The following is a 24,157-nucleotide window of genomic DNA, read 5'->3' on the forward strand; positions in this document are numbered from 1 at the left end:
CTAATTTCTAATCCCATCCATCATCGTCACTTCCAACGAAAACCTCAACATCTTCAGCTCTGCTACCTCCAGCTCCACCTCCTGTCTTTTACTTAATGCCACTGTCTCTAAATCATACAACATCGCAGGTCTCACCACAGTCCTCTAAACTTTCCCTTTCACTTTAACAGAATCTCTTCTATCACAAATCACTCCTGTCACTCATCTCCACCCACTCCACCCTGCCTGCACTCTTTTCTCCACTTCTCTAACACACTCTCTATTACTTTGCACTATTGACCCCAGGTACCTGAACTCCTTCTCCACCTCTTCTCCCTGCAACTGCACTCAGTAGCCCAATTTCCACCGGTACCCTGTTGGCTAACGATACCTGTGGCGGTCATTGGTAACCCGGGCCTCAACCGATCCGGTATGAAATTCTCTTTTGTGATCCGCATATTTGATTTGGTGCATGTTTTACACTGGATGCCCTTCCTAACGCAACCCTCCCCATTTACCCGGGCTTGGGACCGGCACTAAGACTGCACTGGCTTGTGCAACCATAATATTTAACTATTTATGTCAAAAAATTTCAAAACTGAACAAGATCATATTGCTTTTTCAAAAAATATTTATTGTTCATATCAAAATCCCAGTGTTTTACAGCAAATTACACCAATCATGCAAATGCTAAAATACCAAAATCATTTGTACAATATTTCTGAAACATTATTAAGATAAGGCCAAGTACGTGGCACAATGTGGCTATTTCATATCTACCACAATCGCACAAATATCACAACTGATCAAAGTAGATCTTAATATATGTGAATTTAATATAATTACCAACATGATAAATAATAAAACATGCCTTACAAGTTTTGTTATAAGGCACAAAACAAATTATTATTATTATTATTATTATTATTATTATCATCATCATCATTAACCTTTTCAACCAAATATAGTGTCATTGCTTTTATAATCCTACAATCTTTTCCCTAATTATAACATACAATAAATGTGATTAAAGAAAATTATCTAACTTTTTGTTAAAATTTCCCTGGTTTGGGGATATAATGCCAGTACCTTTAGAATAACACATCAGACCTGTTCTGTACATTAGAGCTTGGCTCGGAGAGACCCCACTACCGGCTTGTCGGCACAGAACTCCGCCCACCAAGAAGGACGTTCCAGAACGTTCTTTCCCTGCATGACAGTAGCCCACAAGTTCTTATAGAGCTGAAGCAGAAAATACAAACATATGTTGAGGATAATACACATTTCAAATTGTATAGCATAATGCCTCTACTAGATAGTAAAAGATACAGTGCTTTAGAATTCTGCACACTTCTGTTAAACCTTCAAGGGTTTGTGGGGAAAAAACCATGCTATAGGTGGGGGAAAAACAACTTACAAAAACCTGGTTGCACAAACGGGTACATGTTTTACTAAAACATTGTTAAAGCACCTTTTGCTTGTAACACAGAACTCTTTTTAAGAAAGTGTCTATTTACTTAAAACATCAAGTTCTTGCATTCTACTTGCAAAAATGCTGAGATGTATTAAGCTGAAAGGTGAGTCTCATGTGAACAGCCGTCTATAAGTCATTCCACATGTTTTTGATACGATTTAGGCCTCGGCTCTGATTAAGCCATTGCAAAGTGCTGAACTTTTGAAGCAATTTCATTGTTCCCTTGGATTTGGGCTTTAAATCATTTTGCTGGAAGGGGAAATTTTTCATCTTTAGATGCCTAACAGAGGCCTGCAGGTTTGGCCTACTGTATCTTGACTTGAGCCCAAATCACAGCTGAAGAGAAGCAGCTCAAGGTGTCATGCTCTTTGGCACCAAACAGGTCTTTCAGGATTATGCCAAAAAGTACTACCTAAACCTCATCAAACCATAGCAAATAAGTTTTGTGGTAATTTAGTAATAAAACTCCGAATTAATTAATTAATTATGATTTTTGCAAAAAAAAAAAAAAACAACCTCTATCCTGTACCTACATCATATTACAGACGTAAAGATTATGAGAGATTGTTGTCACTTGTAGAGATTGACCAGTACCTGTCTCCATTTATTATTTATATATTTATTTAGGGTTAATTCGTGTCTATTTGCACACACACTATTACAAATTTGGTCATTTTTTTCCACTGGAATAAATACATTTCTCACCTTTTTACTAATTATCATTGCTTTTATTTTTTTATACGGATTCCTGCATTTTTAACAGCCAACGTTTTATCTACTTAATAAAATATTTGTTTAGCTTTACCCCAACAAAGTTTACACAAGCACTGTTTCAAGCAGGCTGCCATCAAACAATCCTGTCCGTTAATTATTTACTTCATTTTTCTTTAAAGAAATCCCTTTTACAGGAAGAGGAGATGAGTCAAAGGACTGGCATAGTGCCGGAATAAAGAGCAATTTTCCTGTAAATACTAATTCAGCTATAAACAAGGCTAAAGTGTATGAGACTGGCCTGCGGATTTACTGAAAAGAGCTGGTGTAGTGGTTTTTTAATTTTTTTTATACTGTTTTGGTAAATGTCTGGGTCTCTCTTTTCAGACGTTTAATAAAATAAAAGACTGGGCTGTTTTTTTCCTTTTAAAGTTGCTAGTTGAACAGACAACAGCTCAGAAGTAAACAAAATCTAGAATCTAATTAAATAAATGAAATAAACTACAATGAATGTAATTCAATGTAGTAATACTAATAATGTTCACTACTTTTTGACATTTGAAACCAAATGACAAGAGCAGAGTAAAAAATCTCTGTAGAAAACTTGAATAGGCCATAAACACCAACAGTGTTATAGCCTTTCGTAAATAAAACCTTTATGATAACATAAAAACATTATTAAAGATTTTACAAATTTCTCAGCAGAAGGTCTTTAAAACCACAATTACAGGAAGGCAGGAGAACTTTGTGTATGTGTGTGTTTTCCCAGCTGAGTGTTGTGTTGAGCAATAGCACATCGCTTACCTCACCATCAGCATTGCCAATGGGTGAGTTCAGAATAAAGTCAGGAGGTGCAATTACATCTACCAAGGCCACAGCATCGTCTTTGAGCTAATAGGAATAAAGATCACAACATCTTTATACCATCGCAGCCATTATGCACCTGTTGTTTACATTTATCTGTGTTTTTAGGCTGACCTGTGCACAGAGGCTAAGGATAGCATTTTGCATGAAGTCAGCTGGCTCTTTTCCAGACAAATAGCCTCCTAGAAAAAAGCAGCACAATTATTCTGCATGAATCCATGTGATTTGTGATTCGAGCATAAAAAAGGTGTACCTTGGTAGAGGATGGCCATGTGGTTGGTGAGGGTCCAAAGCCCATAAAGAGCACAAAGCCTCCTCAGAACTGATCTGATACTTTGTGGAGTTTGGTCATCCAATGTCACATCATGGAAGCGCTTCAGAACTGTGTGCTCAATGTAGGCTATGGCCAAAGAGCGACAGTAATACACCTATATGCAGGCAAAAATAGAGAGATATTATCTAAATGAACAACTTTTGCAAACTGCCAAACCAGTGCTTCAGGTATATATTTACAAATTCATCTGTAGACACATTGAACAAAACAGTGCAATGAGGGTCATTTCTCTGAGACACAAGAGAAAAGAGCACTGATTCATGGTCAGTTGAGATCAGCTGCTAATGTCAAAAACTGGGTGTGGGTGGAAAACAGCCATTTTTTTAGAATTTTATTAGTCTTCGACATTGTGCGAGGTGACGAGGTGGGATTAACAAAAAAAGAGAGCGAGAGAGAGAGAGAAAGGTGGGGGATGGAGAAACATGTGGAACTCGGCTCACACTGGGTGGAGCTGGACCAAATCCAGATATTTTAAACTTTTACTATGATGTCATACATTCTCTCTGCCCCTTACATACACAACTGCACAAGCAGACTTCTAAAGCCCAGGCTCAAGGCACACACCCAAAATGTGTTGTTACTACAATAACAGGAGAATTTAATTACCCCAAATGTGACTGATGCATGACTGCGCCACTTTGGAAATGTGTAAACACTTTGCATAACCCATTGAGGCTTTCTGGAATGTTCCTTTGTTATATTCATGGGTGTTTTTGGAAATGTTATGTGACAAAAATACTAGAAAAACAAAATCTAAATCTCTTTGAAATTGATATGGTTTAGTCAGACTTATATAGACATGCTATGCTTTTCCATAGATGTATTGAAATCAGTGTTTTTGTATATATGTGTATAGAAATACCTAAATAATCAAAAAAAATAAATAAATAATTTAAAAAAAAGTCTATTTAGGAATTTACATGGTGTACAGAATGTGTGCAACTAAAAAGGAATCCAAGTGAACACAAACTTGCAATGACAACACCATTGCTTAAACAAGCCCAAAAGCATCCTTCTTCTTGCCTTCAGGGTGTAAAACCACTCTTAGTAAGAGTTTTCAGAACTGACAGTTAAATAAATGCTGATTAAAAGCTCAGCTATTTTCAGCATTTGGGCAAGTAAACTGCAGTAAACTAGTTCTAAAGTTGTGGCTATGAAGTGTGCTTTATTAAACTGATGGAGGATATCGGCCAAAAATAAATAAATAAATAAACTTTTGTTCTTACCAAATGCAATTCAGTAATTACATCTTTATAACATTTATTTATTTATTAGAATGTACTTTTATTTAAAATATAGATTAATTATAACACCATTTAGAGCAAAAATTGTAAAACAAATGTTCTTGTAAATACAGTACATTTATTGTTTGCATTATTTGTTGGCGTTGTTTCTATTTTTCTTCGGTGAACCCCTTCCTTCTTTCTTGATTGAATGAGGACCATGTCAACCCTAATACTTTGCAAGTTTTCCTTCTAGGTCACTTTATCAAAAAACATTTTAACTTCTATTTAAACAATATGTTAATCAGTGTATTTATGTGTACCTGACTGTTGTTGCGTGCCTCGAAGTCTCCCATCCCCAGAGCTCTCTGCTCGCTCAGCTTCCTCTGACTCTCCCCAGCAAGAAACACACCAGCCACTTATATGCTGCCAGTGGCACTGGACCATGTGAATAAAATATTGTAAAAAAAATTGCACATGAAATATGATTTGAAATATTAAATACTGTATACCTTGTATACATTTTAAGGAATAATTCAATGTGTCTGATTTTTTTATTTTTTTTAAAAGGTCTATGCACAATAAATGCTTCTTATCCATTTACTTTACACATTTGGCAGATGCCTTATCCAGAGTGACTTACAATTATATAATTAATACAACTGAGCAGTTGAGGGTTAAGTTCCTTGGCCCATCAGTTGCAGTAAGGGTTGGTGGCATTTTAACTCATTCCTTCTGATCAGAAATACAACATCTAGACCACTGAGCTATGCTTTCCCTTCTTATCCAGCCAGATATTATAGTATACTTTTATAATGCCAATAATACAGCAGCAATGAGGTAAACCAAATACGTTTTAACTTGAAGAGGGAGATAGATACTAATGATAATATTAAAACAGGTGATGATTGCACAGCTGCTCTGGATTTAATCAGGTATTTGGCATATAATTCCCAACATGCACAAACTCACATACACCCATTAGGGATTTGGAACCATGACAATGGTATAAGCTTACATCTTATCAGAGCGTGAAAGAGTGAACGTTGATGAAAAGTGATAAAGGAAAAGCCTTAGAGGGATGTAGAAGATCAAAATAGCTTCCAGTATATTTAAGTGGTTTCCCTATTGTGCTTTTTTTACAGTTAACCACCACATAATAAACCATTTTTTATTTAAAAAAGGCCAAGAATGTTTCACATGCTGAATATCTAATGCAATGCAAGTGGTTTGAAAGAGATAACCATATGCGATTCAACTAAAGCCTTAGAAAGGAAATGGGTATGTTTGTTTTTGACATTTGGAAGATAATGAGACCGCCAGGTATGACATTTTGGCCAAAAATGGCCTCTTTTGAATAAAAGCATAGGTCATACACTTTGCCTGATTTGTTGCAAATCTTTCAGTTAAAAATGTTTGTCAGCTAAACCAGACTGCTTTTGAAACCTAAAACAAGCAGATAAACAATTGCTGTATTGCTTGCACACAGTTCCCAATAGAGTAACTGAGTAAAATATGCTGCAGTAAGTTGTAGCATTGTTAAATCGTTCACTGGGTTTAAAACGTCCCCTTGACAGACTGTTCATGTGCCATGCTGAGTGTTTTGCTCAGTATGTATTCCGACCGACCAATCAAAAGCCCACTCCTCCTGACCCCAGTTGCCAGGTAACAGCTGGTCAAGTCATGAGCAGAGGAATGAAGTCAGTAAAGGAGTGCAGATGTGTGGCAGATGTGCAACAGTGGCCTCTTTGCAGCATGAGAACCTCTAGAGTTGAGAAGCAGTCTTATTAAAGATGAAATGCATGCAACTTGACACCGGGTGTGTCTTTTTATGGTTTAGACACATTAAGAGCATTTTTCTCTCTAATCTTTAGATGGCAAGTCACACCAACCACTGATTAAAAGGTGCAAATCAAAATGAGCATGGAAAAATAGCCCTTCTCTTTTTCTTTTTGGTTAAATAAGTAGATTAGCTTATTGTGGACTGTGCACATTTGTGAATTTAAAGAATAGAGTCAAACTTTTTTTTTTTTTTTTACAGTATAGTATTCATTAATACTGAATACTACAATAAAATGCTACAGTGCCATTATTACATAGTATACCTGCTGGATCCATGCATTCCTCTACTGAGGCAGCTGTGAACCTGCTTTCCAGAATTATTTTCCAGTCATTCAGGAAGTTCACTGTCTCCAGAGGAGCCTCAATCCTTCCTTTACCTAGAATCAAATAAGACAGAGAAAAAGGGGGGTGGGGCACAAACACACACAACATATAGAGCAGGTCATCCATAATGCACCAAAATATTTCAGATTATATTGCGATATTTAACCAGCAAATAAGCATACAGAATCTAAATTGGCTATTAAAAAGGTACATTAATGAAAAAAAAAAAAAAAAAACCTTGCTTCTTGTGCTGGAAAATGCTAAGTAGGTAATTGCTAGTTTGCTGCAGAAGAACGTTGTTGTCTCCTTCATATGTGCAGTTGGGGTCATTGTCATCACGAATGTCTCCAAGACGGTTCACTAAGAAATGAACAAAAGAAATTTGCATTTTTATGAGCTTAAAACTTAACAGGCTGATGGTCCATTGATTTAAAATCCATTAAATTGAGTCAAGCCAATTTCTTAGTCTGATAAACCATCACTCTTTAACCCATTAAATTGGTTAATTGGCCATGTTTAAATAAGCAAATACTTATAATACAACCCAAATCAATATATGAACTTTTTTTTTTTTTTTACTTACATTAAAAATACAGTAAAAATGATGCATTATTTTGCAGTAACAATAATTCGGAACAGAAAATCTTCAAGCCCGTAGTTTGGAAGCCCAAATATTTAATTGTGATAGAACTTCCATTGAAATACAGTACGTGTCAAGGAAGCTTCATTAAAACTCACTTGCCAGGTACCCATGCCCTCCACAGGCTTCACGGCATTCCTGAATCCCTCGCTGAGCCGTCCATGAACCCAGAGGCTTACTGGAGCATGACATGGCATGAATCTCTCTACCGAGCTCAGCCTAATAAAGCACCACATACACACACATACAAAGTACATAAATATATCTGTGAGATGAAATCAAAAATCCCATGCCATTGCACTTGACTGCTTAGTAGAGTATTAAATTCAACACAATGCAACTTAAATGCATTTCTGTACCTGTCTCTCACTGCTGTCCTTCATTAAGAGGCCAATTTGAAACTCCACAAAGTTCATGCAAAAGGATTTGGAGAACAGGTCCAGTGCATAGACTGCTGCCACATATGGTATAAGTCGCCATTGCTGCAACGAAGAACACACAAAACCAAAAATGTTATCCTCAGACATTCCTAGAGTTCACTCAAGGACCTCTCTTATAATGTATAATGTCCACTGCAAAAATAAATAAAAAAGGAAACCTATTAAAAAAAAAAAATAAATAGAATTAAGTCTCAAGTTGCCTAACAAATAAAGAATTGAAACCACTGAAGGGGTTATATTGAGTTTGCAATGCCACTGCCATACTTGGCTGGGAGTCTGAGAAAATCTAACTGGCTCTGCTCTCTGGATGGAAGGAATGACATTACTCTGTCCCCTGGCAATCAGAGCAGAAATAGACTGACCTCATGTATACAGAATAAGGCAGTTCTCCTCCAAATGCTTTCACTGCAGTTTAAAATATTTGGTGGCATTGCCTGTTTGGCCCTCCAGTCTGATTTATAAAAAAACCAAAAATACATTTGGAGGAGTTGGGGTTGATAGAAAAATATATACCGTAATTTCCGGACTATTAAGCGCAAATATAAGCCGCACCCACTGAGTGTCACAGTGACTACACTGAAACTAATGAACTTTACACAGGCTTTAACGAAAGACAGTGTATTTTACACGGTGTAACGGGTGAAATATGTTGTGGCTCCTTTAAGTGCAGAGCGGCATTTTGGGATTAGCCGGTATTACTGCATGTGTGCAAGACCGAGGAATATGTCCTTATTTTCAAGTTTCTTTGACTAACCCGTAATGCTGTTGCCAAGAAAAATAAAAAAGTACGAGTTTTGGAAACCTGTCTGTGCTTATATGATTTCTGTTGCAATTGGAGTTAGCGAGCTCTCCCTTCACCCAGACTCAACGCGTTACAACGGCTTGTATCTAAACAGTAGCCTACCAAGAAAGTCATTGTTCACCGTCTTCCTCCTTCCTTTCACAACAATTTCTCTCGCGAGTTTATCTTTTGGCATCGTCGTGCGTTTAAAAATCACCATCGGTGAAGCTTTTCTCCCGATGCCGTGCAATTAATTATAATTCTGTAGGTCAGACATTATTTTTTATTTATTTATTTATTTTAGGAAATTGAACTTCTTGGAATCATTCCTTTGAATTTGGTGATAACCTTGAGTCTCTTGAAGCATATTAAAAGTGTGAACACGGAACATAATCATTGCTTCTTAGTAAAAGCAAACATTCTTAGTTAATATTAAAAATATTTTTTTGCGTTATGTTCTATCCTCATTATAATCTAGCATCTCAATAGTGTAATGACCAAAAACCAGTAGTCCTGGTACCTCCAGGTGTTTGGTGTGCAGTGACAGTAGAGACAATCTTATACTGGTCTGTTATGTTGTGCTTTTTCTAAAAGCGTCAGTGAGATGTAAAGCTTTATAGAATGCACCTGTAACTGGTACTCCAATACTGGGATCTCTTCATCATCTTTAGGGCCAAACTGGCGTCGTGTAGCTGAGAAACGCACAGCGATCGTCAAAGCCAACTTGAGATTGACCACTGCCATTCTCGTTATAGACACTCTTCCTCCAGACAAGGCACCTAGTGAGGCCCCAAAGCGTTTATTCGGGTCCTGAGAGAGAAAAGGAAAGAAGGAGCTCTCTGAGGTATGTGTGATAGTTTCAAAAACCAAAACACTCAAGTCCGCATTCCTATTACAGGATCTGGGCTTAAACATTCTGCTTGTTTTTCAAAGGCCCTCTTCACATATTTTTGCCATTTTAAAAGGCTGATAGCGTTGCAGCACCAGCAATTCTTATTTTAAATAAAAAGAGGAGAGATTCTATCAAGCACATCTAACATGGCGACCAGCAACACACACTTTTGTCCCTTGATGGCTCATAAGTATGCTTTCCAACAGCTCTCAACTCTGTGCTTAATAATGGAAGTTACACACTTAATATAAAACTCAAGTTAGGATGTGATTTGGTTTCATAAAAAGTGGGACAAAAAAAGTGGGACAAAAAAATATAAATAAATAATTAACTTGAAGCAAAAAAACCCCCACCAAAAACCTGGCTTTAAAATTCTTTATATTTTCCATATTGTCATCGTGTTTGAACAGACGCTCTGGTATTAGTATTTTTTTTAGGAACACAGTACTGTGCTGACCTTGAAAGGGGTCACGTATTGTCCGTCAGGCGTCACATCTCCAGTTTTGTTGAGCAGATTTTCTCTAGGAATCCTCACATTGTGGAAAACTGCAAAACTGTAATACACAAAACAGTATGCAGACACAAACACAGAAACTTTTGCTACTACTTTAAAACATACACTAGTATAAACATTAAACAGTGTATAATATGCAAGATCATTTCGCCTCAAACACACTGCCCTCTAGTGTTAGCTTAATCAAATATGCCCTTTTACATCTGCTTAGTGCTGTGTGGACAGTAAATGGTGTACACTCACCCGTTGTCTAGTCCGTTTTGGCCCAATTTCTTTCCCATGTCGCCAACCATTACCCCCGGCATTGCTAGTAGGGTTTTAGGATTTCTAACCTGTAATATTAACACCATATGAAATGAAAGCACATTACATCACTGAAATGGCCAGCCCAAATGTTTGTCACAGACTGCTGAAAGCACTCAAATGTTAATTCCAGTAATAAAATAAATTAGGTAATGCAGACAAAATATGTTTGGGTCAGAAATGGAGGTACCTGAACCACAAAAGAGTGCAGGCCATGACAGACACCATCAGGTGTGTAAAGCTGGGCAAACACAACAGCATGGGTGGCAGTTTTCCCCAAGTTTCCAATCCAGAATTTTGCAGCCTCAAAGTCTGGGGAGTTTATTACAAACTCCTGTTTGGGAAATGCAGACAAAGTGAGAGAGGGGAAAAAAAGGGAGGGGACTAATCAATCATTCTGCTGTCTTTCTGATTTACCATTTTACACACTCAAAAAAGTTCCAGTAGCATAGTCAGCACTACAGAACCAAATTTTCATGGCAGAGAAAGCATAAAACATAAATATAAACATAAAATTACCAATAGCTGTGTTTACCTGTTTTCCAAAATATTTAATTCTACTTTCATTATAATTGAAACTCTAGTCTACGGTAATAGACATCAAATATCATGCTATAATGTTGCAAATATGCACTAAATATTGAATACATAGCAATACTAAAATAACCATATAATCTTTATGGTCAGTTAGAAATGGGTAAATTCCCAAAGGTGTGCATGTTAACCATAGTACAGCTGAGGAGTTAACACAAGATATAACGGATAAAGACATATATTATACACAGGTAATAGAATCCCACCCTAAATTTATGACTTTCAGATTTCTTCAAAAGGCATACATTGCAGCAGAGCAATCTGTCACTGCTTGGTATTGTGAAAGTGTACCTGGCTGCTGGGGTCATATGTAGCTGTTGTTCTCATGAGTCTTGTGTTGCTGCCGTGGCTCAGTTCAGTCAGTGCAAAACAACCATATATCTAAATAAACAATAACAAAATGCAGCAAGAATTGCCTCTTAGATCCAAAATGCACACGATTATTAAAATCACCTTTAATTCCACCATGTTCTCATACCTCAGGAACACATAGTTATCATAGTGACATCATTAGCAGTGTTTAACATTGTCGCAATGCTAGGATTTGTTCCAATGTTTAGCACTGTCTTTAAAATGTACTCCTTACTCTTGATTGAATACGAGAAAAATGCATTGCTTTGCCAATAAAAAAAATCTTGATTTTTACTTCCAAGTTTGCAAAATTCCAAAAAAAGGCTCACTACTACTCAGTGTCACAAATAGAGTAAGAAAAATATAACAACCCCAATGTAGTTCAGTGGCTGTTTTAGTTGATAATTAGCTACAACATACCTTATCTTTAAGATTGACCTTACAGCTTTACAGCTTCACTTAAATAGGTTTCCAAGCTAAATCTGAAGTGCATGTACCACCGTTCAATCTATTATAAATACATTTTAACACATACACAGACAGGTAAAAAAAAAAAACTAGTGCCTTAAGGAAGTAGATTTAATAACATGGTTTTAATACACAACCCCAAAAAAGCACACTCACTGTTTTTCTTAGTGATAACCTTTAATCTATGATTAAACATTTCTATCCTGATAGAAGTGGTCACAGTCAGGATGACTCCACTCCCATGCACAGGACAGGGCTGACTGGAAAGATTGATCTAAATGATACACTATGGTTTTTTCAATCACCAAACCAGATTATTGAAAACACATGTGAATCTTTGCAGTAATGCGATAGGCAGAGCTCTACACCACCGTCAACAAAAAAAGGAAAAATACTATTCGATAGAACCATAGTAAGGTAAATTGATATTCAGCTTACTAATGCATTTTTTAAGCAGTCACACTATGCTCGCGAATCTTTAACGCCCAAAACACTGAACTGCTGCAGATTTAACACATTTTAAACAGCAAGTGCAAGGACAGAACATTTACCATCATATCTTCAGTATCCTGTACAAATTTGTTGTGCCTCTGAGATCCAGAGCTAGCCACAGTACGTCCAAACATCTAAAAATAAAGACAATTTCGATCAATATAGTGCAAACATATGGGCATGATCATGTCCAAGCAGAATGAATATAGTGTATGGTGGAATGAAAGCACCTCTCTTATACCTCTCAGTTAAAATAATGTATCAGTGGCAATGTTTATTAATAGATTTTTTTAATAACTCACCCCTTTATTGAGGAAGTATTTGGCCCCTAAGGACCAATCATACATGCCGACACAGTCGTTGAGGACCGTCATCTTCCATGGGTTCTGCATCAGCTCATCCTGGGTTAGGAAGTTGTACTTGAACAGCTGTTTACACCGGCGAAAAGTGAGTTCCCTCCTCCGTTCCACCGAGACATCCTCACCTGGCTGCCTGGCAAACAGTGGGTCGTTCTCTAGGGTGTTGAAAATGTGCTGCTGCTCAGGCAGTTGGAGATGTGACATGAGGGGATGAAGATGGTTCAGGAGGTTTAAGAAAACACAGAAGTTATGCCAAAAATGCTAATGATCTAAATATCTTAAAGCGTTAAACAAACTACAGATGATTTTGCAGGAACTTGTACATTTAATTTAATAAATCTTTCCCATTACCTTGAAAGCAATAATTTCTTCACCCTCAATAAACCTCAGCATTTCCTTCCAGTTGAAGGATGCCCTTTTTCTGCATACATCTAAAGGACCACTGGGAAGCTCTGGGAATTCTTTAGACAAATCCATTTTCTTGGGACCTTAAAGATAAGAAATAATCAAATATGATCTATATATATATATATATATATATATATATATATATAGTACAGACCAAAAGTTTGGACACACCTTCTCATTCAAAGAGTTTTCTTTATTTTCATGACTATGAAAATTGTAGATTCACACTGAAGGCATCAAAACTATGAATTAACACATGTGGAATTATATACATAACAAAAAAGTGTGAAACAACTGAAAAATGTCATATTCTAGGTTCTTCAAAGTAGCCACCTTTTGCTTTGATTACTGCTTTGCAGTTCCCCGAGAGATGCTTGGCACTTGTTGGCCCTTTTGCCTTCACTCTGCGGTCCAGCTCACCTAAACCATCTCGATTGGGTTTAGGTCCGTGACTGTGGAGGCCAGGTCATCTGGCGCAGCACCCCATCACTCTCCTTCTTGGTCAAATAGCCCTTAATGCCTTCAGTGTGACTCTACAATTTTCATAGTCATGAAAATAAAGAAAACTCTTTGAATGAGAAGGTGTGTCCAAACTTTTGGTCTGTACTGTATATATATATATATATATATATATATATATATATATATATGCTGAGCAAAGTCTTTTCAGTATATCCCAAAGATTCTTAATGGGGTTAAGGTCTGGACTCTGTGGTGGCCAATCATTGTGTAAAAATGAGGTCTCATACTCCTGAACCACACTTTCACAATTTGAGCCTGATGAATCCTGCCTTTGTCATCTTGGAATATATCTGTGCCATCAGGGAAAAAAGTACATTGATGGAATAACCTGATCATTCAGTATATTCAGTTAGTCAGCTGATCTCATTCTTTGGGCACATAATGTTGCTGAACCTCGACCTGACCAACTGCAGCAATCCCAGATCACAGCACTGCCCCAAAGGCTTGTATGGTAGGCACTCGGCATGATCAGTTCATCTGCCTCTCTTCTTACCCGGATGCACCCATCACTCTGGAACAGGGTGAATCTGGACTCATGACCTTCTTCCATTGCTCCAGAGTCCAATCTTTATGCTCCCTAGCAATTTGAAGCCATTTTTTCCAGAGTAGCCTCACTGATAAGTGGTTTTCTTAAGGCTACACAGCTGTTTAGTACCAAACACCTACATTCCCTTTGCATTGTGCTTGTGGAAATGCTCTTACTTTCACTATTAAACATAGCCGTGAGTTCTACTGTTGGTTTTTTTTTTACGATTTGATTTCACCAAGCATTTAAGTGATCACGATCATTCAAGATATATAGAAGTTATAAACGTAAAAATACAAGAGCATAAAAGTATTTTTACGCTCGTTTACTGCCAAGTAACAGTCAATGGTCCAAAGTTCAACCTTTCCCTTTTACTACAGAGCCGCGTTTCAGTCAGTTGGCTCAGGACTTATTTCATTTACATAATGCTGCAGAAAAACCAGCAATGCCACTGTAGTTATTTATAATTTTATCTAAATTTAAAGAATAACAATACAAAACGCTTTTAGCCCATCCTTATAGGATATATATCTTTACCCAGACTTTAGTAATGAATCATAACACATCAGTTAAGGCTTATATATAGCTAAGCGATTAAATTGGTCTGAATATTATATTAATAGATTAATACATTTTTTTTTCCGAGTAAAACAGTCAGAAAGTAAACCACTTGCCAGACTTGCTGAAGAGCTTCTTCTTCTTTAGAGATTCTGTAAGAGTTGTGTTCACAGTAATGTTTTAGACTGCCGCTTGCTGGTAGCATAAGGGAAAATCACTGAAACCTACCTCGAGGACTCACAGATTTATATATACATCCGATATATTTATATATGAATACAGGTAGTCGTCGACATACGACCTATGCAACTTACGACCACAAACGCTAGCCGCGGCGTACGACAGTGCGTACCATCTTCCGGCATAATTTCACAGTACTGTACATATAGCCTACTCTACTTACGACCAAATTGTGTTAAGACCGGTTTGTCGGTCCCAATCGTGGTCGTAAATCGGCGAATACCTGTATAAATAAGTATAAATATATATTTATGTGAATATATATATATATATATATATATATATATATATATATATATATATATATATATATATATATATATAAAATCATATATAAAATTATATGTTAATTATTAAAGGTTTATAGCACAAACCCTTTAAAAAATAAATAAATAAAAAAGACTTAAAAAATATGTCTTACATATGCGAAGGTTCAGAAATTTAAGTGAACAGGGCTAAACGGTACAACATTTTTTCTTTTTTAGGAATAAGCCAACAAATAAGAAGGATGAGAAATATTGGGATCTACCAATCTAGTTTCATGACAGCGGCCACATTTTTAAGAATTCATGTTAGCATTTAGAAGACTGTTACAAATTTGCACAATGATGCAGAATAAAAATACACGTTAGCTCAATTCACACCCCAAACTTGGCCCACATGACATAAAAATAGCCTTTCAAGTTTCACATGGGTCCATGCAAATAAATAATTTTGACAGTTACTAAAGACCATGCTTTGCTGAGCCATTTGACACAGATTTTGTAAAGATCTCCAAAAGCTTTTAAATATTATTCTAATATGCGTATTATTTTAATTAGTCTAATATACTAATAAGTCTAATTATGATAAAATAATTAGAGCTCAGACACAGGATTGCATGGAGTTTTTTCCATTTACACACACAATCCTAACAACCATCGGGATTTTGGTCACATCTCTTACCAAGGCTCTTCCCCCTGATTGCTCAGTTTGTTTGATAATTAAAAGACAGTAGCATTTTTAAATAGAGAGATATAATGTATGCATTCAGTCCTCCAATGAGATACAGGGTATTCTTGTATGATGCATTATTAAATCTTACAGGTTTCTCCCTGTTATACATGCAGTGCCTCTGCATTGGTTAAATGGTTACACAAAAATAAAGAAAAAATTCAGTGCACTTGGAACATTTGGTTTAAAAAGATTTACACTAATTAACTTCTGTGGTGATAATCAAATAGAACAACCAGAAAACCTGTACAAAAATATTTATCACTTTATTTAAATTTTAATAATTCCTGACTTAAAGAAAAGATTGTAATATGAGAAAAATCAATGTCCCACTTTCTTTATTTTCCCTATTTCCCTATACCCCTACATCCCGTTTTTGCACATCTTCCGGGATTGCTGCTATTTGTTCTTTTGCACAATATTCTGTCCACATTTTTTTGCCACTGTACACTCTATCTTGATTGCTGCTATTTCTTTATTTCTTTATTTGCACAATATTCTGTTTACATTTTTCTGCTACTGTTCACCTTATTTTGTTACGACAGGTTTACTGGCAGAGCTATTTTGTGTTTTGTGTATTGTGTATTGTCTTGCACTGTCTTGTGTTGTCTTTTGCACTGTTTGCACTATTTTGCATGCATGCACTATGTGGCAAGTATTTTTCTACTAGTTCTTGGCCCTGTTTTTTTCTGTTTCTGTGACTGTTGTTTTATGTTATTTCATGTAGCACCTGGGTTCTGGAGGAACGTTGTTTTATTTCACTGTGTACTGCATCAGCTATATATGGTTGAAATGACAATAAAAGCTTCTTTACTTGAGGCCCGGGTAACCAACGACTGCCACAGGTTTTAGCCAACAGAGTACCAGTGGAAATTAAGCTACTGTTGTACAAGGGAGGAGAAGGAGAGGAGGTACAGACACACAAGGAAAACTTTAGGGTTATGAACGTGAAGCTGGAAGTTGAAGGGGTGATGATAAATGTTATCAGTGCTTATGCTCCACAAGTGGGTTGTGAGATGGAGGAAAAGGAAAAATTCTGGAGTGAGTTAGATGAAATCGTAGAAGGTATACCTAGGAATGAATGATTGATGATTGGGGCAGAATTTAATGGGCATGTTGGTGAAGGGAACAGAGGTGATGAGGAGGTGATGGGTAGGTATGGCTTTAAGGAGAGGATTGTGGAAGGGCAGATGGTGGTAGATTTTGTTAAAAGGATGAAAATGGCTGTGGTGAATACTTATTTTAAGAAGAAGGAGGATCATAGGGTGACATATAAGAGTGGAGGAAGGTGCAAACAGGTGGACTTTATTCTATGTAGGAGATGTAACCTGAAGGAGATTGTAGACTGTAAGGAGTTGGCAGGGGACAGTGTAGCTAGACAGCATTGGATGGTGGTCTGTGGGGACCTGCTGATCGGTAAACCATTACCTTAGCCACTGAACTAACCCTTTCTTATAGCATAAGCAGTCAATAAGCCTAATGTAACTCATATTAAAAGTAGGCCAAACAAAGACTTTCAAAAAAGACAAAGAAATAAAGCAATCTTTTAAACAGGTCTCTTTAACTAACAAATAGATGTACAGTTTTATGTAACAAAGTAAACAAACTACTAGATAAACAAAGCAAAATATAAGGTTCAAATTGGCAATACCAGAGTTTGAACCCACATTCTTGTGGGGACCTTCTGATTGGTAAACCAAAACCTTACCCACTGAGCTATCCCTTTCTACTAGGGAAAACAGTCAATAAGCCTAATTAACCAACATGGCTTCTTTTTCATCCTTCAACACCATCTAACTTAAAAGTAGGCCAAACAAGTTTTCAAAAAATACAAAAAAAAAAAAATCTATATTTTAAACAGTTCTCTTTAATTAACAAATAGATTTACAGTTTAAGGTAAAAAAAAAAAAAAGTAAACAAACTATTAGATAAAAAAAAGCTAAATAAAAACTTCATCTTGGCAATACCAGGGTTTAAACCCAAAACCTTGTGGGGACCTGCTGATCAGTAAAGCAACACCTTACCCACTAAGCTATCCCTTTCTACTAGTTCAAGCAGTCAATAAGCCTAATGAACAAACATGGCTTCTTTTCTATACTTCAACACCATGTAACTCATTAAAAGTAGGCCAACCAAGTCTTTCAAAAAAGACAAAGAAATAAAGCAATCTTTTAAACAGGTCTCTTTAATTAACAAATAGATGTACAGGTTTATGTAACAAAGTAAACAAACTATTAGATAAAAAGAGTGAAATTAAAACTTCATCTTGGCAAAACCAGGGCTTGAACCCACAACCTTCTGTGGATCCACTGATTGGTAAATTAACACCTTAACCACTGCGCTATCCCTTTTTATCAGTGAAAGCAGTCAATAAGCCTAATGAACCAACATGTCTTATTTTCCATCCTTCAACACCATGTAACTCATATTAAAAGTAGGCCAAACAAGTCTTCAAAAAAGACAAAGGAAAAAAGCAATCTTTTAAACAGGTCTCTTTAATTAACAAATAGATTTACAGTTTAATATAACAAAGTAAACAAACTATTACATAAAGGAAGCTAAATAAAAACTTTAACAAAGCATTACTGGGGTTTGAACCCACAACCTTGAGGGGACCTGCTGATCGGTAAACCATCACCTTAGCCACTGAGCTAACCCTTTCTTATAGCATAAACAGTCAATAAGCCTAATAAACCAACATGGCTTATTTTCCATACTTCAACACCAAGTAACTCATTAAAAGTAGGCCAAACAAAGACTTTCAAAAAAGACAAAGAAATAAAGCAATCTTTTAAACAGGTCTCGTTAACTAACAAATAGATGCACAGTTTTATGTAACAAAGTAAACAAACTACTAGATAAAAAAAACGAAATAAAAGGTTCATCTTGGCAATACCAGGGTTTAAATCCAAAACCTTGTGGGGACGTGCTGATCAGTAAAGCAACACCTTACCCACTGAGCTATTCCTTTCTACTAGTTCAAGCAGTCAATAAGCCTAATGAACAAACATGGCTTCTTTTCTATACTTCAACACCATGTAACTCATTAAAAGTAGGCCAAACAAGTCTTTCAAAAAAGACAAAGAAATAAAGCAATCTTTTAAACAGGTCTCTTTAATTAACAAATAGATGTACAGGTTTATGTAACAAAGTAAACAAACTATTAGATAAAAAAAGCAAAATTTAAACGTATCCTTGGCAACACCGGGGTTTGAACCAACAACCTTGTGGGACCCTGCTGATCGATAAACCAACACCTTACCAACTAAGCTATCCCTTTCTATTAGAACACGGAGTCAATAAGCCTAATGAACCAACATGGCTTTCTTGCCATCCTTCAACACTATGTAACATATTAAAAGTAGGCTAAACAAGTCTTCAAAAAAGACAAAGAAAAAAAGCAATCTTTTAAACAGGTCTGTTTAATTAACAAATAGATTTACAGTTTAATGTAAAAAAGTAAAAAAAAACATGTAGATAAAAAAAGCGAAATATAAACATCCTTGGCAACACCGGGGTTTGAACCCACAACCTTGTGGGGACCTGCTGAGCGATAAACCAACACCTTATCAATTGAGCTATCCCTTTTCATTAGAACAAGGAGTCAATAAGCCTAATGAACCAACATGGCTTTATTTCCATCCTTCAACACTATGTAAAATATTAAAAGTAGGCCAAACAAGTCTTCAAAAAAGACAAAGAAAAAAGCAATCTTTGTTTGAATTCTTTTTATTACTTTCAACATCCTTCAGTATATCTATACACTAACACCCATAAAATAGTGTATGTATATACACTATCTGTGTAAACTAGTGGGTAGAGAAAATAGGTAAGCAAACAATAAAAAAAATTAAAAAATAATAGTAATAATAACAACAATAATAATAATAGAGGACAAACCCACTAATCAGGTAATTCTTTCAAACTTTTAAAGTATGACAAAATGGGATCCCATTTAATATAGAATCCCTCTGCAGATCCCCTGAGTGTGAATTTAATCTTTTCTAATTTCAAAAAGAACATTACATCCTCCAGCCAAGATGACACCGATGGAGGAAGAGGAGATTTCCAGCTCAGCAAAATTCTTCTACAGGCTAATAAGGAGATATAAGCAATAATGTTCTTTTGGGGTGTAGTTAGGGTAGTGTTTATATCGTTACTAGGAGTACCAAATATGGCTATTAACGGGCAGGGCTCCAGCGTCACCGTAAGGGCCTCATTAATGGCTCTGAAAATCAATGACCAATAGTTCTCCAGTGAAGGACAGGACCAGAACATGTGTAACAGGTTGGCTGGGGAAAGGGAGCATCTATCACAGGAAGCGTCTAGACCAGGGAATATTCTGGCCAGCCACGCCTTAGTCAAATGAACCCTATGCAGCACTTTAAATTGTATAAGTCGTAGTCTCACCAAGAAGAGGATGAGTGAATAGTTTTAAGTGCCTTTTCCCAGAAATCCTCAGATAGTTCTATAGCTAGATTGGCCTCCCATCTGGATTTGATCTTATCCAAATTGTGTGTTTGAAGGGACAAAAGCTGGGAGTATAAAATAGAAATCAACCCTTTATTAGTAAAACGAGAGGTAAGATTATCCAAAGGAGAGGAGGGGGCAAGATCTGGAAAGGGTGGGAATTTGTTTTTAATAAAACTACGAATTTGAAGGTATCTGAAAAAATGATTATGTGGAAGATCATACAATCTTCTGAGATCCTCAAAACTGCTGAATAGGCCCTCAGCATACAGATCTTTAATACATTTCAAACCCGATGTTTCCCAGTATCTAAATGATGAGTCCAGCATAGAAGGTGGAAATAAATGATTTTTGTATATAGGGCCTAAAATTGATGCTGTTTGAAATTTGTAGTGATTCCAAAACTGATTAAAAATTTTAAGAGTTGACAGCACTGTGGGGTTAGTTGTAAATTGGGAGGTTTTCATAGGTAAAGAGGAATATACCAAAGCAGGGAGAGAAGAAAGATGACATGTGTGTGCCTCAATTAGACACCAACTTGTATCTGGGCGATGAAGCCAAAATAATATCTTTTGAATATTTGATGCCCAGTAATAATGAATAAAGCTTGGGAGGCCCAAGCCACCTGCATCACAGGGCCACTGAAGAGTATGTTTATTTACCCTAGGAATCTTATTTTCCCAAATAAAAGAAGATATATATTGATCAATTGAGCTGAAAAAGGACTTTGGTAGAAAGACAGGTAACATTTGGAACAGGTATAAGAATTTAGGAAGAATAGTCATTTTCACAGAATGTATCCTACCGCTAGAGTAAGGGAAGACTGTTCCACCTGTTCAGGTCAGTTCTCATTTCTTTTAATTGAACTTTAAAATTAGCTTCAAACAGGAGCGAGATCCTGTTGATCCCAAGGTATCTAAACCCGTTGGGAGAAAAACGAAAAGGTAATAGTTCTCGTTGAATTTGCAGAGCCGAATTATTAATGGGAAAACATTCGCTTTTTTCAAAATTTAATTTGTATCCCGAAAAGGCACCAAACCGATTTAGCAAAGAGATAATTAAGGGGCTGCTGGATACCGGGTCACTAACATAAAGCAAGAGATCGTCGGCATATAAGGAGACACGGTGTTCGATGTCCCCCCTTATGATTCCATGAAACAATGTAGTGTTTTTCAAAGCTATTGAAAGAGACTCAATCGCAATGGCAAACAGAAGTGGGGATAAGGGGCATCCCTGTCGCGTTCCCCGGGTCAGTGGAAAGAAATCTGATCGAGTATAGTTAGTCCGAATGGATGCTAAAGGAGAATGGTATAGTAGCTTGATCCAAGAAATAAAGGTATCGCCAAAGCCAAATTTTTTAGGACTGCAAACAGATATGGCCATTCGATTCGATCAAACGCCTTCTCCGCATCCAAGGAGATAACTACCTCTGGATGCGGAGAAGGGACTGGCATATACATTATGTTGGATAATCTACGAATATTAAAAAAAGATTGTCTGTTTTTAATGAATCCCGTTTGGTCATCTGAAATTATTGAAGAAAGAATGTGTTCTAAACGGAGTGCTAGTATTTTAGATAGAATTTTAGTGTCTGTATTTAAAAGTGATACAGGCGATATGATCCACATTGGGTAGCATCTTTATCTTTTTTGAGAAGAAGTAAAATCGATGCCTGCGAAAAAGTTGGGGGTAGAGAACCTGCTCCCACAGATTCTTTAAACACTTCGAGGAGGATGGGCGCAAGCCTTGTCTTAAATTTCTTGAAAAAGTCAATCGGATAGCCATCAAGACCAGGAGATTTGCCACTTTTTATGGCCATTATAGCCACATTAATCTCTTCGAGTTCAAGGTCATGTTCTAACCTTACTAACTGATCCGTTGGCAGTGAAGGGGTATCTAAATCATTTAGAAATTATCCATATCCCGGGGTCTGCGGAAATTCTGAAGTATATAGTGAGGAATAAAAAGTTTTGAAGATGTTGTTTATTTCTTTCGGATTACAGGTTAAAGTTTGATTAGAGTCTTTAATCTGAGAAATAATCCGTGAAGCGGCTTGTCGTTTTAACTGGTGGGCCAAAAGACGGCTAGATTTGTCCCCGTATTCGTAGTAGAAACCACGTGTCTTCATTATTAAATGTTCTGCATGAGTAGTGGATAGAAAATTAAACTTTGTTTGCAAGTCAGCTCTTTTCTTACATAGTTCAGCTGTTGGTGACTCGGAGTATTCTCTGTCTAAATCAACTATGGACTGAGACAGTATCTGAAGTTCCTTTTTATGCTCCCTGTTAACATAGGATGCGTAAGATATTATCTGGCCCCTCAAGTACGCTTTCAAAGTCTCCCAGAGTACTGAATAGGACACTGTGTCTGTTTTGTTTAGTTCCAAAAAGTCATCTATCTTAACTGAAATAAAGTCACAGAATTTATTATTAGATAAAAGTAGAGGGTTAAATGCCCAAAGTGGCTGTTCTCTAATATTCAGAGGGAAATATAGGTCTAACAGAACCGGCGCGTGGTCAGATACGACTATAGCGGAGTATTCAACCTTCCTGACCATCGACATAAGCAAATTATCTATAAAAAAATAATCTAATCTGGAGAAGGAGTGATGGACATGGGAATAAAAAGAGAATTGTTTGCCCAGAGGGTTTAAAAATCTCCAAGGATCTACGCAACCATTCTGTTTCATAAACAAAGAAAAGGTCTTCTCTGAAGTGTTACTGTTGATGTTAGATCTGTCAAGCTGAGGGTCGATAGCACAGTTCAAATCACCTGCAAATAATAAATGATGTGTATTAAGCTTGGGAATTAGCGAAAGGAGAGTATTAGCAAAGTGAACGTCGTCCCAATTGGGCACGTAGACATTAACTAAAATCACTGGGACTTGAAAAAGAAATCCGGTCACAATAATGTAACGACCATTGGGGTCACAGATAGCCTCGGAAGATGAGAACTGGACTCTGGACTGATCTACTATTAAATTTGGAGTGGAACATTTGGCTTACCCATACTTTACGAATTCTAATATGATCATCCAGCCTTAGATGAGTTTCTTGTAGGAACAGTATATCTGGCTTGAAAGATTTAAGATAGGAGAAAATTTTAGCTCTCTTAACAGGACCATTTAATCCCTTGACATTCCATGTCATTAGCCTCACTGGCTGACCTCGGTCTTCATTACACATGTAGTAAAATTTAAAATAAAAATTAGACACATGCAAGGGTCACAAAACATGTAGCAACTGTAAAATGTAAACAACAGAACTATAATTAAAAGTGCCATAACAACCATACGCAAACATTGCTGCCAACCCCTCCCACTCCCACCCCATATTCGAACAAAGAGAGAACATTATAAAGCCTAGATCTAAGACCCCAACAGGGACTGATCGCAGAAAAAAAAATTACAGAAGCTTCCGAGAAACGCGGATTAGCAACGGTAAAAAATGTATATCGTAGGTGTAGCTCCCATGTAGAACAGATATCGTAACCAAGTCATGTCGTCGTTTCACATTTTTAATCAGCTAGTAGCTAAACAGTGTGTGTCGTCGCAGTCATAAGTCTTGTGCAGCATCGGGTTTTACATGTCGATATAGAGCCAGCACGTTAGCCTTCATCCCAGTGGGAACGATAAAACTCGTTGGCTTCTTCTGGCGTGTTAAAGTAGCATACCTTCCCTTCATACAATACCAAGTCTGGCAGGATACAAAAGACCAAATCTGACCCCTTTCCCGTACAGTTAAGATTTCACATCATTAAACGCCGCTCGCTTTCTCCCAAGCTCAACGCTGAAATCTTCGTGAAAAAACACCTTGTGACCCCGGAAAAGCAACCCCCGCTGCTGCCTACCGAATC

At 36.8% G+C, this 24,157-nt stretch overlaps 1 protein-coding gene across 1 annotated transcript; it reads right to left on the minus strand.

Annotated features, from left to right (window-relative positions):
* Positions 1 to 592: 592 nt before the first annotated feature.
* On the minus strand, positions 593 to 14,864 carry acox3 (acyl-CoA oxidase 3, pristanoyl). The gene is given in 19 exon segments (XM_046852521.1): positions 593 to 1,221; positions 2,969 to 3,055; positions 3,143 to 3,210; positions 3,282 to 3,456; positions 4,909 to 4,982; positions 4,985 to 5,023; positions 6,691 to 6,804; positions 6,989 to 7,111; positions 7,490 to 7,610; positions 7,751 to 7,873; positions 9,240 to 9,422; positions 9,962 to 10,058; positions 10,262 to 10,350; positions 10,512 to 10,655; positions 11,207 to 11,296; positions 12,286 to 12,360; positions 12,529 to 12,762; positions 12,937 to 13,073; positions 14,716 to 14,864. Coding segments are annotated over 18 exon segments (2,082 nt in total). The 5' UTR covers positions 13,063 to 13,073; positions 14,716 to 14,864; the 3' UTR covers positions 593 to 1,101.
* Positions 14,865 to 24,157: the final 9,293 nt, after the last annotated feature.

The sequence above is a fragment of the Silurus meridionalis genome, chromosome 6 (genome assembly GCF_014805685.1).
Source record: "Silurus meridionalis isolate SWU-2019-XX chromosome 6, ASM1480568v1, whole genome shotgun sequence".
Lineage (NCBI taxonomy): Eukaryota > Metazoa > Chordata > Actinopteri > Siluriformes > Siluridae > Silurus > Silurus meridionalis.